At 44.7% G+C, this 17,724-nt stretch overlaps 1 protein-coding gene across 3 annotated transcripts in view; it reads left to right on the plus strand.

The window, feature by feature from the left end:
* LOC308665975 (histidine--tRNA ligase, cytoplasmic-like) overlaps window positions 1-17,724 on the plus strand; it is a 34,634-nt gene that overhangs the window by 4,600 nt on the left and 12,310 nt on the right. For 2 of the 3 annotated variants that reach the window (XM_081324386.1, XM_081324387.1), the window contains exons 3-8: window positions 5,094-5,177; window positions 6,066-6,191; window positions 14,566-14,661; window positions 16,088-16,213; window positions 16,656-16,763; window positions 16,873-16,969. In XM_081324386.1, coding sequence (XP_081180512.1) covers window positions 5,094-5,177; window positions 6,066-6,191; window positions 14,566-14,661; window positions 16,088-16,213; window positions 16,656-16,763; window positions 16,873-16,969 — 637 coding nt within the window. The remainder of the gene's footprint in view (window positions 1-5,093; window positions 5,178-6,065; window positions 6,192-14,565; window positions 14,662-16,087; window positions 16,214-16,655; window positions 16,764-16,872; window positions 16,970-17,724) is intronic. The other variant, XM_081324388.1, reaches the window with a different exon arrangement.

Here is a 17,724-nt window from a genome sequence, read left to right on the forward strand (position 1 = left end):
TCTACCTCTGTGAAGATCTTACCAGGAAAGTCAATACAACCCAGGTGGCCAGAAAGGCCCAACAGAGACTCCACTTCCTCAGGGTCTTGCGGAAGAACAGGGTAGAACAACGGCTAATGACCTTCTTTTACCGGTCTACTACAGAGAGCGTCCCCTCGCACTGTATTGTGGTTTGGTATGCTGGCCTGACAGCCGTGGATAGGAAGATATTACAGAGGGTGGTGAGCACAGCACAAAACATCGTGGGCTGTCTCCTGACATCACGATGACATTGCCAGGGCCCGCTGCTTTGGAAAACAAGAAAATTCTCAGGGATGACTCATACCCTGCTCGGTACCTCTTTACTCTCCTACCATCAGGTAGGAGATATAGAAGGATAGCCAGCCGCATCAACAGGCTGAAGAACAGCTTCTATCCATGGGCTGTCAGACTCCTGAACAGGAAATAACTCTATGTATGATTGACTTGTGAGGCCGGTTTGTTGTGCAATTAGCTCACAAGGTTTAACAAGATGGTGGGTTTTGTTGTCACTGTGAGTTGGGGGGGCACGAAGGGAGGCTCAGCCAATCTCACTGTACACATGTTGTACTTTGATAATAAAGGTTTGTTCATTCATCGTAGCTAGACGCTCCTCATGTTTCAGGAAAAAGAAAGACAGATAAAACCCATTTACAACACATACAGAAAATGCACAAATAAAACAAAGAAACAAACTTTTCATTCTAAATGAGCTTAAAACATTCCCTCCTAACAAAGGAAGGCAAAAGGGAGCTCAATTATTTTCAGCCTGTTTTCTGACCAGACAAACAGGCTGAAGTTTTGTTGGCTGATTTTAAAGCAGAATTTCTAGCAGAATCTTAAAATTCTTTTCTCTTTAGATTAGAGACAATTTACAGTCACATTTACCTCACACACAAAGACTTTGACATACATATACACACAAAAGACAAGGAAAAGAGCAGAAAAGGGAAACAAGTCTTAGTTTTACACATCCTGGTCATTCCCACCATAAATCTCAGTTAACTCAAATTAGGGAAGGCACAAATCTGAAACATATCACGTGGTTGCATAGAAAGAGAGAGAGAGAAAATCACTATTCCTATATTTTAATTTCCTTTTAAGTACCTTTAGTTAGCTGAATTGGTTTCCCACCAAACACTGAGCAAAGCCCCTTTTTTTTTTGCACAATTTCTCTACCTGTCTCTTTTTTCATACCTGCCTGAACTGGTAGCCGATTCCCGTCCCAGGGCTCAAGCAAGTCTTCTACAGGGGAGTCTCGACCCTTAAACTAGAACATCCCATGATTCCCCTATTTCAGATGTAGGGGTTCACTTTGGCTTAGTTGGGTCCGGTGCATTGAAGCTTCCTTGTGAGACTTCCGCCTACCACCACAGTTTTCCTGTCAAAAAGGGACCCATGGAGGACTCTGGTATCCCTAACAGAGTATGGGTCACTCCTTCAGGGATTCTCTACCACAGTTTCAGATCAGAAAAGGGCCTGTGAGGACTCTTCTGCTCCCTGCAGAGAGTATGGCTCGCTTCTGTACTGGGTTTTCCTTCACAACCACAGTTTGCGGACCTCAAATGTCCAAGAGGACCTCTGCTTGCTTTTTAGAAGTATGGGTCGCTCCTAGCCTGGGGCTTAATTTTCCTAACTTGGGGCTTTGTTTACAGGGCCTTACCAACTGGTTGTCCAAATCCAATTCACTCATTCCATTCATTTTCACACAGCCTTTCCCTTTTCCCTAACAAAAGGTCCTGCTTTCCAGGGTCTGTCACTTAAAACAGATCCTTTCTGTGGTTAAGAAAAGCCAGAGGGAGCAAAATCCAACTGTGATTGGGAAAAGGGTCTTCTCACTCTCACACACAGACATACACACATTTCCTTTGTTCTCCTGGGCTTTAAAAGTTAAAATTTAGAGGTACTCATCTTCTTTCCAAAGCAGCCCTTGAGCTCAAGCTCAAAACTCCCTTTACTATCCTTGCTCCACATGGACAGGGCCTGGGAAACTCATCCATAGACACAAGGGGTCTGCTGTTCTGTACCAGTCTGTTACCGGCCCTGCAGAAAAGGCAGGGACAACCCCTTTACAAACGGCAAGAGGCTGGAATTACAGTACGCCTGCCAAATTTATAGCTACAAAAACAAACAAGACACAAACCAAGAAACAGGAGCTTTAAGAAACACGAACTATCCAAGCGGTTGCCTTCAGCAAACCAGCCCTCCCCACACATTCCCCTTATATAGAGTTCAGGGTGTGGCTTCTCTCTGCCTCCTTCCGAGAAGCCCCATTGCCTTCCTCTGTTTACTCCTAATTGACTGCCTCCTGCGTCGGGCGTCCTTGAACAGGGCCAGCTGTGGGTCATCTTCATCCACGCTGTCAGGCTCACACAGCTGGGTCTCCGTGGTAACCAAGTGGGAGGGGCCTGGCTGAGGGCTCTCATCAGCAAGATCTTCAACCCCCTCAGCAAGGTCTTCAACACCCCCCTCCTCCTCCTCTGAGTCGTCCGACCCAACTGCCAAACCCACAGGCTGACCCTGAATCACAACATCTGCTGCTGGCAAGATGAGGCTTACCAGTCTCAGTCCATTGGAGAGGTTAGCTTGGAGTCCCGTCCTATGTGCCAAATTGTGGAAGATCTAAAGTCTTCATTAGGGTTCAGTCCAAGCAGGGAATAAACAACATGGCGACTGCTTTAGAAAGGAGGTTGTACTTTATTGAAGAAGAAAGCCAGACAAAAAGATGTCTCTGGAAGAAAAAAGAGTGCACATGTAGTAGGGAGTGGGTTTTATACCCTCTTGGGCTTTTGTTTGGAGTTGTTTCCTGTTCCTGTTTGAGGCTTTGTATTTCCTGTGTCATGTACTTTGACCTGAGTCTGAGTGTGCCCCTTTGGCATCTGTGGATTAATCCTATTATGTTCCGTCCTAGAGTTTGGGTGGGGTATGTAGATTTTAGGTGTCTTTGTCTTCCTAAGCTTCTAGCTGGAGGGCTCCAACCTTCCTGAATGGATTATTACATCTGCATTTCTACAGCTGGTTTCTGCTTTGGGAAGGGAGACTTGAGCCTATTAAGAAAAACTGCTTTTCTACCTCTTTAAGATCTTTTGAAGAAATATAATATTCTGCCCTTTTAATATTTCCTTGGGGGGGGTGACTTCCCATAGCACTGTAAAGTATTTAAAAAAAATAGAAGAGATATTCTCCTGAGTAGACTCTAATGCAGGGGTCCCCAAACTGCTAGCATCCGCGTGGTGGCACTAGTGCAAGTGGGGAGGGTGCATGCACACATGTGCCCACTTGCCAACCATTCCCACGGCCTGGTGGCCAAGAGGCCACGGATTGGTACTGGGCCGTGGGAATGGCTGGCGAGTATGCACATGTGTATACGCACCCTCCCCATTCGCACTAGTGCTGCTGCGCAGCTGCTAGTGGTCCTGTTTGCGCATGCGCAGAGCGTTAGCACCACTGCCAGCATCACACGGGCCTTAGTGGCCTGTTTGTGCATGCACATGGGCATTCGTGCCACCACCACTGCCATTGGTGCGTGTGGCCCACTTGTGCATGGGTGTGAGCATTAGTGCCACTACTGCATGCCCCCATTTTGCACATGCACACGCGTACATTTGCATGCTCCTCCCTTTCCCTCCAGGCCGCCAACCTGGAAAGGTTGGGGAGCTCTGCTCTAATGGCTGAGCCAAATTCATGCAGTGAGTATGCCAGGTATATGGCAACAAGAACCTGTCCTCCACCCCCTCTTTCATGCCAATCCTATAACTTAACCAATATACCACACAGAATCAGAATAATCATTGAGAATGCAGAAGTTTTTTCTGTGTTTTACACGTTGAATTTTATAATAATAACAAGGACTAGAAGATCAATATTATTTCTTTTGTGTATCAAGTTTGTATTACAGGTAGTCCTCGAGTTATGAATGTAATGGAGCATGCCAATTACATTTGTAAACCGAGGATATGTAGGAGTGAATCACGTAACTTGACCACAATCACCCTCTCCTTTCGCCACACTTTCTCTAATCGAATGCATGGGTCGTTAAGTGCACATGAGGTATCTCATGGGGGCGGGGGCTAGTGATGAAAAAGGCCACCTCCTTCAGACCACCCAAGGCCTCCCCTGCCCCACTGAGATAACTCATTCTCCCTCCCCTGGGGTCCCCACAATTGTTTCAAGCCTCCTGTTGGTGTACAAACACTTTTCCCACAGAGACTGGAAGCTTCTGGGTGACCTAATCTCTCAGGACTTCAGAGACCCATTCTCTGCAAAAGCAGATGGGTGTCTGAAATCGCACAAGATCATGGCCCCCAGAAACTTTCGGCCTCTGGCCAAAAAGCGTTTATGCACCTATGGAACACCGCTTTAAAGACCCCCATAGGGCTTGAGGAGGCCTTTGCCGACAAGGCCCAAAGGGACACACACTCCCCTCTGGGGCTCCTTTTTCATCTGCAAAATGCTTGAGGAGGCCTTTGCCGATGAGAATGGAGGCCCAGATGGAAGCATGCGCCCTTCCAGGGCTCTTTTCTCGACTTTTGCCGACAAAAACAAAGCCCAGAGGGGAGCTCGCATCCCTTCTGGCCTCCGTTCTCGGCAGCAAAGGCTTTTTGCAAAGATGACAAAAGGCTTTGCAAACAAAGGGAAGGCTTCAATGTTTTAGATCTTCCTTCCATTTGCAAAACCTTCTGCCACTGATCTCGTCAAGGCCTCCAGTTGCAGAGAACAGAGGGCTAGAGTTCTGTGAGATCAGTTGAGATCAGTAGCGCGAAATCTAGCACCACTGGTCTTGCGTGATCTTTCGGTACTTTAGGCCTCCATTTTCTGCAAATGCACCAAAGGCCTGAAGCATTGAACAGGCGAAGAAATGGAAAGCTCCCTGGATCTTCGCAAGGTGAGTATCCACAGGGCCAATGCCAGAGCCTCTGCAGTCATTCATAAGTGTGAACAACTGCCGTGGTGCTGCAACATTCGTAATTTTGGGACTATATTTAATTACTTAGGGGGAGTTAGGTTGTAACTTCAAATGGTCACTAAGTGAATTGTCGTAACTTGGGGATTACCTGTACTCTGCTTTTTCCCAGGTTACTGAAGATGCACAAAAACAGCTATCACACCAGCAGAAGGCTGATGCCTCAAAAGGAAACCTGATTCTCAAAGTTCCCAAGGTAATACCCCCCTGGTGATGATCTTTCTGGATCTACTGTATTATTTTCCTCTACAGGGTTTCTTCCAAGTAGCTTACCACTGATAATCTGTTCAGTGGGAAAGAAATGCACTTTAAGTGAACTTGCATCTTTCCAGATAAGTTTTGTTTATGTATTATATATGATACATGTTATAACATACTATATATATTATGTTATGTTATATCATGTCATATGTTATAATAATATAATATACTACAGACATGTCAAACACAAGGCCCGGGGGCTGGATCCGGCCCGCGACGTGGTTTCATGTGGCTCGCGAAGCCATCCTGGAAACAGTGAGGGAACGGCCCCCACTGCCTTGGCCCTGGCCCAGACACCCTCAGATCTGTCCCACTCCTGCCCAGGCCCCCATAGGCACCCTTGATGCGAACGATGTAGAGCTGGCCACGCCCACCCAGTAGGCCATATGCACTCTAGCCACGCCCACCCAGTAGGCCACGCCCACCCATGCCACACCCACCCAGCCCCTTGAGGGCAACCGCAATGCTGATGCGGCCCTCAATGAAATTGAGTTTGACACCCCTGATATACTATATATTATGTTATGTTTATTATATTATATTATATTATATTATATTATATTATATTATATTATATTATATTATATTATATTATATTATATTATATTATATTATATTATATTATATTTATTATATTATTATATTATATTATATTATATTATATTATATTATATTATATTATATTATATTATGCTCACACACACATATATATACACATATGCATACATGCGCGCGCACACACACACACATTCTGCTTTTTCAGTTTTATCCTCTTCCAAACAAGTTCATGTTCTAACCTCTTTGCCTTGTCTTGAACTCCTAGGGCAGCAGGGACTTTAGCCCAAAGCAAATGGCTATCCGTGAAAAAATCTTTAGCACCATAATTAGTTGTTTCAAGCGTCATGGAGCCGTGACAATAGACACTCCTGTCTTTGAGCTAAAGGTGAGCGTAAGTCAGTAATATTTTTGCTGTTGCTGATAAGGTTTTTGTAGCCTATTTGGAATAATCCAAGTTTCTTAATTAATTAAACTACATGCGTCATTGAACATGGTGATGGGTCAGGAGAAAGGAAGGATGGTTTTGTTTTGTTTTTAATATTGAATTCATTGATTATGCTGCTACTTTGTTTCAAATAATGAAGTTTAGAACTGGAGATTAGGATAGTTTCTTAAATGGAAATGTATTTGTTCTGTAGTGTAGACCTTGAGTTATCACCGTAATGGAGCTTGCCCATTATGGTCATAAGTTGTGACAGTTGTAAAGCGGGCCAATCAAATAACTCAGGGCTTTTCAACCAGTGGTACGTGTACCACTAGTGGTACGCGAGCACCTGGCTGGTGGTATGCGGCGTCGCCTTCCTCCCCCCCGCCTCCTCCCCCCCTGTGCTCCGCTCCTTCCCAGCTCACTTGCTGCCGGAAAGCATGCAGCGGCCTGCAGGAACCCTACAGAGGGCGCGCACAGGCACAGAGCAAGGCCCCGCCCTCCCCAGGGACTCGTGCAGCAACCGGATTGACTTCTGATCGGCGCTTCTTCAGGGTACACGTGGCCGGGAAGGCGCGTCAGAGTCCCAGGTACCAGTAAGGCAGCCTGCTCCTCCCCCATCACCTGCCAGCCTCGGGAGAGCCCAGCGCGAGCGCCTTGCCGGCCGCCAAACCCTGCCTTTCGAGCAGGAGCAGCTGTCAAGCCCCAGGCTTGACAATCAACCGAGGGGGGGGATCCACACAGCAACCCGGCTACCTGGCCTGCCAGCCGCTCATTGCTCCACCGATCAGCTGAGACTCCAGATTTGAGCTGCCAACCAGAGGAGAGCACCGCTGATCAGCTGGGAGGCTGGGACTCCGGATCCTACGCCACCGGCCAGCTGGAAGTCCCGGTGGGCGGCCCCGAAGCCACCGAACAGCGTGGGTGGTTTCCGAGTGGCAGCGGCCTCTGAGTGGGCGCGGGCGACTTCGATGCACCCCACGCAGGCAGTTTCCAAGCAGCGCCGGCTTCTGAGCGGGTGCAAGCGGCCTCCCCCACGTGGGTGGCTTCGAGCAGCGCCGGCTTCTGAGCTGGCGCAGGAGGCCTCCAAGCGGCCTGTGTGGGTGGCTGCCGAGTGGCACCAGCATCTGGGCGCAGGTGACTTTGATGCGCCCCACGCAGGCGGCCTCCAAGCGCCTCGCACGGGTGGTTTCCGAGCAGTGCCGGCTTCTGAGCAGACGTGGGCGGCCTCCAAGCGCCCCGCGCAAGTTGCTCCCGAGCAGCGCCAGCTTTGAGCGGGCGCAGGTGGCTTCCGATGCACCCTGCATGGGCGGCCTCCAAGCACCCCACGGGGGTGGTTTCCGAGCGGCGCCAGCTTTGAGCGGGCATGGGTGGCTTCCGATGCACCCTGCACGGACGGCCTCCAAGCAGCCTGTACGGATGGCTTCCGAGCGGCGCCGACTTTTGAGTGGGCGCCGGCGGCCTCCAAGCAGCCTGCACGGGTGGCTTCCGATGCACACCATGCGGGTGGCCTCTAAGCGCCCCACACTGGCTTCCGAGTGCCCCGCAAGCGAGTGGAAAGCAAGCAAGTGAGCGGGGCGGGAGTGCGGGATCGGGATGTGCAAGTAAAGCTGAGCCGTGCTTCGTGCTGTTTTGCTGTTTTTTGCAAAGTTGCCCCGGGTCGGAGGAAAAGCCTCCAGTCTCCCCGCTGCAAGCGTGGGAAGCACCAGAGCTCCTGATGAACCGCGTTTAAGGAAAAGAGAAAGAGAGCCGAGCTTGACCTACGCGGCTGGGCTGTTTCTGCTTTTCCTTTGCAACTTGGAAGAATAACAGCAATAATAAGAGGAAAAGTTCTTGCATGATTTCCAGATGTTTCCTCTCCTTTCCTTGCATGATTTCCAGATGTTTCCTCTCCGTCCCCACCCCACTCCATCCCAAGAAGCAGTATTTGTTGTTTGGACTAGCAGGCTGCTTGGCTGCTCTCCTCCTTTGCTCACGGAGCGCGCGCGCTGCCCTTTGCAAAAGACGGAGCCCCCGCAGTTTTGCATTGCAAGGCGATAACTTCACCCGAAGGAAGGGTGACTTGGTGGCGATTCGGGTTTGTCTCCCTTCCTTTGGAGGAGGGAGAAAAGCATCGCTCTCTTCCTTTGGGCGGGTGAAAATTAACTTGATAACAGTAGCAGTGCGGCCAGAAATGGGCATCTCTCGACAGTGTTGGGGAGCGCTATGGGAAGAACGATGTACACAGAGAGGATCGGGAACTTGGCTCGAACGCTGGGCTCTGGTAGGGGAAAAATGACTGGGAGAAGTAGCCAGTTCATAATGTATGTGCCTGAAAATGGGAGATGGGCAGGTTGTGTAAGGTGCAGTATTTGTAGTTTGGACTAGCAGGTTGCTTGGAAGGGAGGGAGGGAAAGAAGGGAGGGAGGGACAATGAGAGGGAGGGAGACAATGGAAGGGATGGAGGGAAGGAGGAAGAGACAAGGAAGGAAGGAGGGGAAGGACAATGAGAGGGAGGGAGAGACAATGGAAGGGATTAGGAGAATGCTAGGAGATATTTTCAGAATACCCTAAAACGGATTTATCCTTTACAAATTTACAACATTAGGTGTTAAAGAACTAAAAAAAAGATGAATGTAAGCTAAATAAATCTTATTCCTAATGATAAAGCAATGTTTAATATCAATTCATGGTTTTATAAAACATTCTTACAACAAGGGTACCGTAATACTGTGTGTTTTTCAATAAAAATAGTAAAAATAGCCATGTATTTCAAACAAATCACTGCGCAATAACATCTCTTCTACAACGGAAATTGTCATATATGAAAACATATCGTAATATGATATAATATAGTAGTATATCTTGAATGTAGTAATTTAGTGCTTAAATCTTAAATTATAAATTATCCAAGTAAAAATTGTTTTATACAATTATTTCATCAGGAAGTATTTTTTGTAAGCATATTCGGCCCTTTTTCTTTTTCTTTTTTTATTGAAAAGTTTTTCAATACATTTTATCTTTAACAACCCCTCCCCCCCACCCCCTACCCAACCCTTCCCGACCCTCCCCCCCTCCCCTTCCCCCCTCCCCGTCCCCGACTTCCCAGAGCTAAATACAAGGTATAAAAGTAAAAACAATCATAAACAACCATATGCTAACAACAATAAGCTATTAAGTCTATCACACTCTAGCTCATATAAAATGACTACAAGCAATCTTAATATCACATCAATACTTATGCAAATGCTAAATGAAACTTTTTAGTCCCATATTTATTCTGGATGTAATCAATCCATTTTTTCCACTCTGTAATATAACGTTGTTGCGAATGGTCTTTCAAGTACGCCAATATCTTTGCCATTTCCGCCAGGTCAGAAACTTTTAAAGTCCATTCTTCTATAGTCGGCAGTTCCTCCTTCTTCCAATATTGACCTACTAAAAGTCTTGCTGTCGTAATTAAGTTTAACATCAACTTAGTGTCCACAACAGTAGTATCTGTAATTATGCCCAGTAAAAACAATTGCGGACAAAACTTTATCCTTTTCTTAAATATCTTCTGCATATTCCACCAGATTTTAATCCAAAAAGCTTTAACGTTTTTACAGGTCCACCATATATGAAAGTACGTTGCGTCTTCGCCACCACACCTCCAACATTTAGGTTGATAGTTCGGATACATATTATTCGGCCCTTTTTCATAGCTGGGTTATTTGTATGAACCTTATTTATCCTCAACCTATGTTATACAAGTAGTCCACAACAGTTCATTTAGTGACCATTCAAAGTTACAACAGCACCGAAAAATTTACTTGTGACCATTTTCCACATTTATGACCATTGCAGCATCCCCATGGTCATGTGATTTACATTTGGATGCTAGACAACTAACTCACACTGATGACAGTTGCAGCGTCGCAGAGTCACGTGATCCTCTTTGGCGACCTTCTGACAAGCAAAGTCAATGGGGAATACAGATTCACTTAACAACCATGTTGCTAATTAAGAACTTCAGGGGTTTTCATTTAACAAATGTGAGCAAAGTCATAAAATTGGGCAAAACTCACTTAACAAATTTCTTATACTTAGCAACATAAATTTTGGCCTCAGTTGTGGTCGTACATGGAGGACTATCTGCGGACTGTTGAAATTTGACTTATTTGGTACTTCCCGAAATGTGTATTTGTTTCATATTCTTCCTTTGCTGGTCTTCGGTACGTTGCTTGAAGAGAGAGTGCTTTTTTTAAAAAAATTCCATTTATATCCCACCCTTCTCCGAAGACTCAGGGCGGCTTACAAGCTTAGCAGTAGCCTTCATTCTATGTATATGCCTGCTTATTAGGGCTTTCACACACACCCCAAGCGGCATTATTACAAAGTCAGCTTAATTGCCCCCAACAATCTGGGTCCTCATTTTACCTACCTCGGAAGGATGGAAGGCTGAGTCAACCTTGAGCCTGGTGGGACGGAACCTGCACTAATTGCAGGCAGCTGGTGTTACTTAAGGAGGCATTAGCCCACTGCTCCACCAAGGCTTTTAATCTTGTTTAACGACTCTTCAAAGTTACAGTGGCCTCAGAAAGGATGCTTTGTGGCCTGTACAACACTTCTGGCCCCATAAAACATCGCACCACTTCTCCCGCCCCCCCCCCCCCCATTTCAAACATTTGGCAACTGGCTCACGTCTGTAACTGGAAACCAAGCACCCCACAATCATGTGATCACCATTTGCAATCATTTCTGTTGACTTCCCTAGAAAGGTTGCATTCAAAGGGGAGCTAAAATCCCTTGTGGGGGGATGAGGGAAAGGAGCAGAAACCTTCAGGATCTCAGTTCCATTCCTACAGCCTACTGAAGGATTTCCCCTCCCCTCCTTGCACCAGGGCTACAGAAGAGGAGATGAAATCCTCCAGCAGGCTACAAGGAACACTTGCGAGCCAAAGGTCTACCCGCTTTCGCTCCATTTGCTTAACAACCCAGGAGATCACTTAACAACTACCACAGGGAGTTGTGTAGATTGCAGCCATTGAGCGAAGCAGTCACGTGGGCGTTTTGTTTAATGACCGCTTTGCTCAACAGCTGAGATTCTGTCCCAGTTGTGGTTTTCAGTCAAAAACTACCTGCGAATATAGACATGTGGTGGCTATAAAAAAAAATCTACAGTCCCAATTTTCTCTCTAATATAATTAGAACAATCAGTTTAATCCCTCTGATATATAATATTCTATATTTAAACAACAAAAAAGAGGAAAGAGTTCTTGCTGTCTGATTGGTGCAATGCAAAACAGGTGTTCAAGGGGCTGCAAAATGGGTGCTGGGGAGCATAGCTATGGTTATGAGGAACTCGAGATTGAAGTGTCTTGGGAGTTAATGCCCACCAGGTGCCTGATCCAGATCATTGAGGGCCTAGCACCCACCAAAGGTCACATGTTAGGCCTGACTTTTGTCTCAGCAGAGTGGCAGTGTGAGTTGGTTAGGATCATGTCAGTATCTGTCCCTTGTCATGACCAACTTGTCCATCGCTCTGAACTTCTCTAGTGCTGTCCATTGCAGGGAATCTCTTTAATGTGAGTGCTTCATCACTGAAGGTTTTTAAGAAAAGACTGGACAGCCATTTGTCTGAAATGGTATAGGGTCTCCTGCTTGAGCAGGGGGTTGGACTAGAAGATCTCCAAGCTCCCTTCCAGCTTGATAATCCATCACAGACACCTGAAAGACTCTGCTGGGTTTCAGAGGGAACTTGAAGAAATTTCTTTGGGGTGCAGTTTGGCTGCAGCCTTAATCATCTCTTACGAATGAGAGGATAATACTAGCTTTATATTGGATTATGCATGTGGCCCTCCCTGTTTTGAATCTTGAGGTAGTCCCTGCTTTTCACAAAAACCATGGGAAATGGAGCAACAAAAGAGATCCCTGGAGCACCGGAGGAAAATTAGGAGTCAGTCCATCTGGACATGGATAAGAGCTTATAGTAAGGATTATACTATGGCAATAAGAACAACAAAATGTAATTATTTTTCTGCTCTTATTGTGTCAGCCAGCAGCCTTAGGTGGGATGACCTGGGCTGGGACAAAAGGATTACAGGAACATTATAAAAACTGCTGTGAGGATTACTCTAGACATCTGACAGATAAAATCTGATTTTATCTAGAATTTGCTGTGATTTGGATTCTGGCTGTGCAAGTCCTGTTGAGGTGATTGTGACATAGTTTAGGTTAATTTGGGAGGGGGAGTTTGTGTCTGTAACTTTTAAGGACATCTTTAAGGCAGAATCCTCAGAGGTGTGAGTGTATTACAGCAACGTGTCTCCTGGTTGATAAAGGCCTCCCAGGAGATGGAAGGTGGTTGGGCCAAAGTGGTGATAAATTCATCCTTGAGTGTGGAGGTAGTTCTGCCTGCCCTGAAGGAAGCAGTGGTCCATCCTTCTGAAGAAACAATAGCTGGACAACTTTCATCTGATCTCCAACTTCCTGTTTTTGGTCAGGCTGCATATTCAGATGGTCTTGTTGAAAATGGATTATCTGGTCTCATTCCAGTTGGGTTTCAGACCTTGTATAGTAATGAGATGACACTGATTTCACTTGTTGATGACCTATGGTAGGCGGGGATGAGGGCACTTCATCCCACCTGGCCCTTCTTGACTTCTCAGCAGCATTCACTATCATCAGTGGTATCCTTCTAGATCAGCTTGTGGAGATGGGAGGTGCATTTGTTATAGTGGTATTCTTCTTTTATTCAGGACTGCTTCCAGTCACTGTTGGGGGAAGTGGAGATCTAGTACTATCAATATGCTGATATTTGGCTGATATTCAGCTCCTGGTCACTCAACTGATGCCATTAAAGTTCTGACTCTGTTTCTCAAAATACAGTAATCTGGATGGAAAGGAATAGACTCTGGCTTAACTTGGGCAAGACCAAGTAACTGTGCTTTGATCCCAGAGATTTTCCATCCCTATTTCTGGATGGGGCTTCTCCTGAACTTCTCCTGGATTTAAACCTCCAGCTCCAGGAGCAGGTGATAACCATGGTTTTGAGGACCTTAGCGCAAATCTATCTCAGTAGAGATCAATCTGTTTTGCTAGTTCCTGAATTGGCTCTGGTCACAGTTGCTCATGTATTAATGATGTCTAACCTGGATGAGTGAAATATTTTGTACATGGGTCTGTCCCTAAAAGACCACTCAAGCTACCACTTATCCAGAATTCAACAGTATAGGTATGGATTTACCTCAGTATGCTATGTAATACCAATAGTTTGCATGCTGCACTGATTACTGGTTGGCTTCTGGATGCAATTTAAGGCATACTTCATAGCAAAGGATAAGGGTATGTATTTGAGGAAACCCCTTAATTATCTGTGCTGGTTCAAAAAGATTAAACCGGGTTGGCATGGTTGGTCCTTGCCATCTTGTTGGACCCTGAAGCATGTCTTCTCTCAACTGCATCTGTCCTGTGGAACAGCATGACCTCCAAGTTCCAGATGGCTCCAACCCTGCTGGCTTTTGAGCACTGAGCCAAGATGTTGTATGAGCTATCAGTGTATGTCTCTGTGTGTTTTGCAAATTACTGTGACTGGTAGTATGGATGTTATGCATATTTCTACTGACTTATTTAGAATTTTATTAAGTTTGGGAGGGGGGATGTTTAAAGTGATTACCTGCTCAAGAGTTACTGGCAGACGCTTCACTGATAAACTCCTTCATAGTTAGTATGGTGAGAAACTACTTCACATGGTATTTCATCATGCTTGGCAGAGATGTAAAGATGTAAAGGAGCTGAAAAGTCTGGATCCAAATGCATACTTTGATACAGAAGATCTTAAAGGTTAATAATTATTTCAAGACAGCCAACAGTGAGCTTACTGTATGCATAAAGATAGAAAGATTCAACATTACCCACTATAGAGGAATGGCTGGTAAAGTTAACAGATTTTCCTGAAATGGATAAATTAATTTATTTGATTAGAGAAAAGAAATCTACATTTATTGCCAACTGGAAGTCTCTAAGGGGACTTCTGTAAAAATGAATAAATGATCTTGTGACTTACAGTTTTGATGATTAGACAGGATAGAATATAGAAAGAAGAGTAATGTAAAATAATAAAACTGTAGAGAGGGAGGTTAAAATATATTCTTTCAATAAGAATATTGAAAGCTTCATACTTTTTTCCTTTTCTATTTCTCCTTTTTTCTTTTACTTGCACCTTGTTTCTTTGATATATTTTTTTCTTACTTTCAGTTAGTTTATGTTAGCTTTTATCTTCTTGCTTAAAACTTTTAATAAAATGATATATGAGATTGAAACATAGAGTTACAAATGACAAAATATATTATGTTTTTCCTTCTCTTTTCCTTCATTAAAGGAACTCTTGCTAGGGAACTACGGTGAAGAGACAAAGTTGATTTATGATCTGGAAGATCAAGGAGGAGAGATGCTGTCTCTTCGATATGACTTAACTGTATCCTGTATCTTATTTGTCCCTTGAGAAATCTATATGCAGGCCAAGAAGCAACAGTGAGAACTGGACACGGAACCACTGATTGGTTCAAAATTGGGAAAGGAGTCCGGCAAGGCTGTATACTGTCGCCTTGCCTATTTAACTTATATGCAGAGCACATCATGAGAAAGGCAGGGCTAGATGAATCAAAAGTTGGAATTAAGATTGCCGGAAGAAACATCAACAACCTAAGATATGCAGATGATACCACTGTAATGGCAGAAAGTGAAGAAGAACTAAAGAGCCTCTTGTTGCGGGTGAAGAAGGAGAGTGCAAAACTTGGGTTGAAACTAAACATTACGAAAACCAAGATCATGGCATTCGGCCCTCTCAATTCCTGGCAAATAGATAGGGAAGAAATGGAGGTAGTGACAGATTTTATTTTCCTGGGCTCCAAGATCACTGCAAATGGGGACTGTAGCCAAGAAATTAAAAGACGCTTGCTCCTCGGGAGGAAAGCCATGTTAAATCTAGACAGCACACTAAAAAGCAGAGACATCACCCTGTCAACAAAAGTGCGTATAGTCAAGGCTATGGTCTTCCCAGTTGCAATGTATGGCAGTGAAAGCTGGACCATAAGAAAGGCTGAGTGCCAAAGAATTGAAGCCTTTGAACTATGGTGCTGGAGAAGACTCCTGCGAGTTCATTGGACTGCAAGGCGATCAAACTGGTCAGTCCTAGAGGAGATCAACCCTGACTGCTCTTTAGAAGGCCAGATCCTGAAGCTAAAACTCAAATACTTTGGCCACCTAATGAGAAGGAAGGACTCACTGGAGAAGAGCCTAATGCTGGGAAAGATTGAGGGCAATAGAAGAAGGGGACGACAGAGAATGAGGTGGCTGGATGGAGTCACTGAAGCAGTAGGCGTGAGCCTAGATGGACTCCAGAAGATGGTAGAGGACAGGAAGGCCTGGAGGAACATTGTCCATAGGGTCGCGATGGGTTGGACTCGACTTCGCAACTAGCAACAACAACAATATATTACTTGAACTTATTCTTTATTAAGAGTTGGTCTTACTTTTTTTAAAAAAAATACATCCCCTTATTCATATGTTGACAATGCGTTTCAGCAATCCATTGCAGTTAGTCTTGTATAGATTTCTCCTTCCAATAGGATACAATACTTTTATACCATGCCTCCAGATACCATCATTCTGGAAGTCTTCATGGAATCACAATATACACCTATTTTACATTTTAATCTGTCACTCAAAAAGACTGGAAACGTAGCCTTAGCGATGTCACTGGATGTATTTCTCGCCATCTTGCAAACTAGGTGTGAGTTTTTTGGGTTAAAAAGCAAAATATTTCTCAGGGGGAAAAAGATTGCCCATTGCTTGCTTCCTTTCTGTGCTACATAGGCAAGTTTTCTTAACTATGTTTCTAGGTGCCATTTGCTCGTTACTTGGCTATGAACAAAATTAAACGGTGCAAACGTTACCACGTTGCAAAAGTCTACAGGCGTGAGAAGCCATCTCTAAAGAGAGGACGCTTCAGGGAGTTTATCCAGTGTGTGAGTATCTGCAGATTTTTCCACTTTGGGAAAGCAAAACAGAGAGGCAGATGAGCTCTCTTTTCTTTGACCTTTAAACTGAACTTGCCAAACGAGCAGAGAATTTCATGTCGGAAATATGGGAGTGAATTGAGTTCTTTGCGAAATGGGACACACATGTTGCTTCACCCTTCAGGAAAATAGGATTTAATCATTGAGTACTTCAGTCGGTCAATTTTTTTTAAATCCCATTTATATCCCGCCCTTCTCCGAAGACTCAGGGCGGCTTACAATCTAAGCACAAATCAATGTGCTTAGCAATAGCCTTCATCCTATGTATATGCCTGCTTATTAGGGCTTTCGGGGGGGCCCAAGCGGCATTATTACAAAGTCAGCTTATTGCCCCCAACAATAGTCTCCTAGTTTATTTAGAGATTTTTAATAGCTACTTTCTGTGTTCCAGGATTTTGACATTGCTGGAGAGTATGATCCTATGATCCCTGACGCAGAGTGTTTGAAAGTCATGCATGAGATCTTAACTGCCCTGCAAGTTGGAGATTTCATTATCAAAGTAAGAAAAACTGGCTGTTTCTTAGTCCAAATGAACTTCTGTTAAGAACTCTTACCTGTTAAAAAATCCACAGTGTATACATTTTTTTTTAATCTCTTTTTTATTTTAGATCAATGACAGGCGCATTTTGCAAGGGATCTTTACAATATGTGGCATTCCAGAAATCAAATTTGAAAGGGCTTGCTCAACTCTCGACAAACTGGATAAGTTAAGTATCTTCAGTGTGATCTTGGTGGGCTTGTTGGAGAGGCAGTAAAGTGAATTGGTACAAGTAGAAGAGGGGAAGAGTATAATAATCTGTATATTTGATCATATATTCAAAAGGTAGTAGGATGTGCATGCATGAGGGAACATGGAAGAGATAGGATATGTATATGGAAATGGGAGGGCACATGAGGGATAGAATGATAACAGAATATGTGAAGGAAGTGTACATATAGCATGTTTGTGTATGAGAGAATTTATAGTGCATATGGAAGGACGGTAAAGAATGCAGCCATTGAAGTACTTGAAATGTGGTTTTGTGAATTAGCACTGCTAGAATAGGAAGGTGTATGCCTGGATGGATAGGGTTTGTTTGGATTCAGGCACATAGGAACATGCAAGCCTCAGTATGGCCCTCAGCTCTGAAAATGTTACCCGTAGGCTATGCATGAAATAAAAAGAATAATGATTTCACTTGTATCCTGTTAAATTGCTATTCCCTATGTCTGTATGTCATGTATATTGAAAAAAGTCAATTTAAGTTATCTACTTTTTGAGCAAAGAAATGCATTAGCCAAAAGATGAATTACTTTTAACTAGATAATACAGGACTTCCGGTGGCGGTGCGGCGCCGGAGACAGCCCTTGCGGGCTGCCCGCGGCTCAGCTGTGTTATTTCCACCCGAAACAGCGCCGATCAGCTGTTCGGGTGGATTTGAAGCCCCCTCCTCGGGAGAAGAGGAGGGGGTGAGCCCCCA

Source organism: Vipera berus, assembly GCF_964194415.1.
Source record: "Vipera berus genome assembly, chromosome: 3".
Classification (NCBI taxonomy): domain Eukaryota; kingdom Metazoa; phylum Chordata; class Lepidosauria; order Squamata; family Viperidae; genus Vipera; species Vipera berus.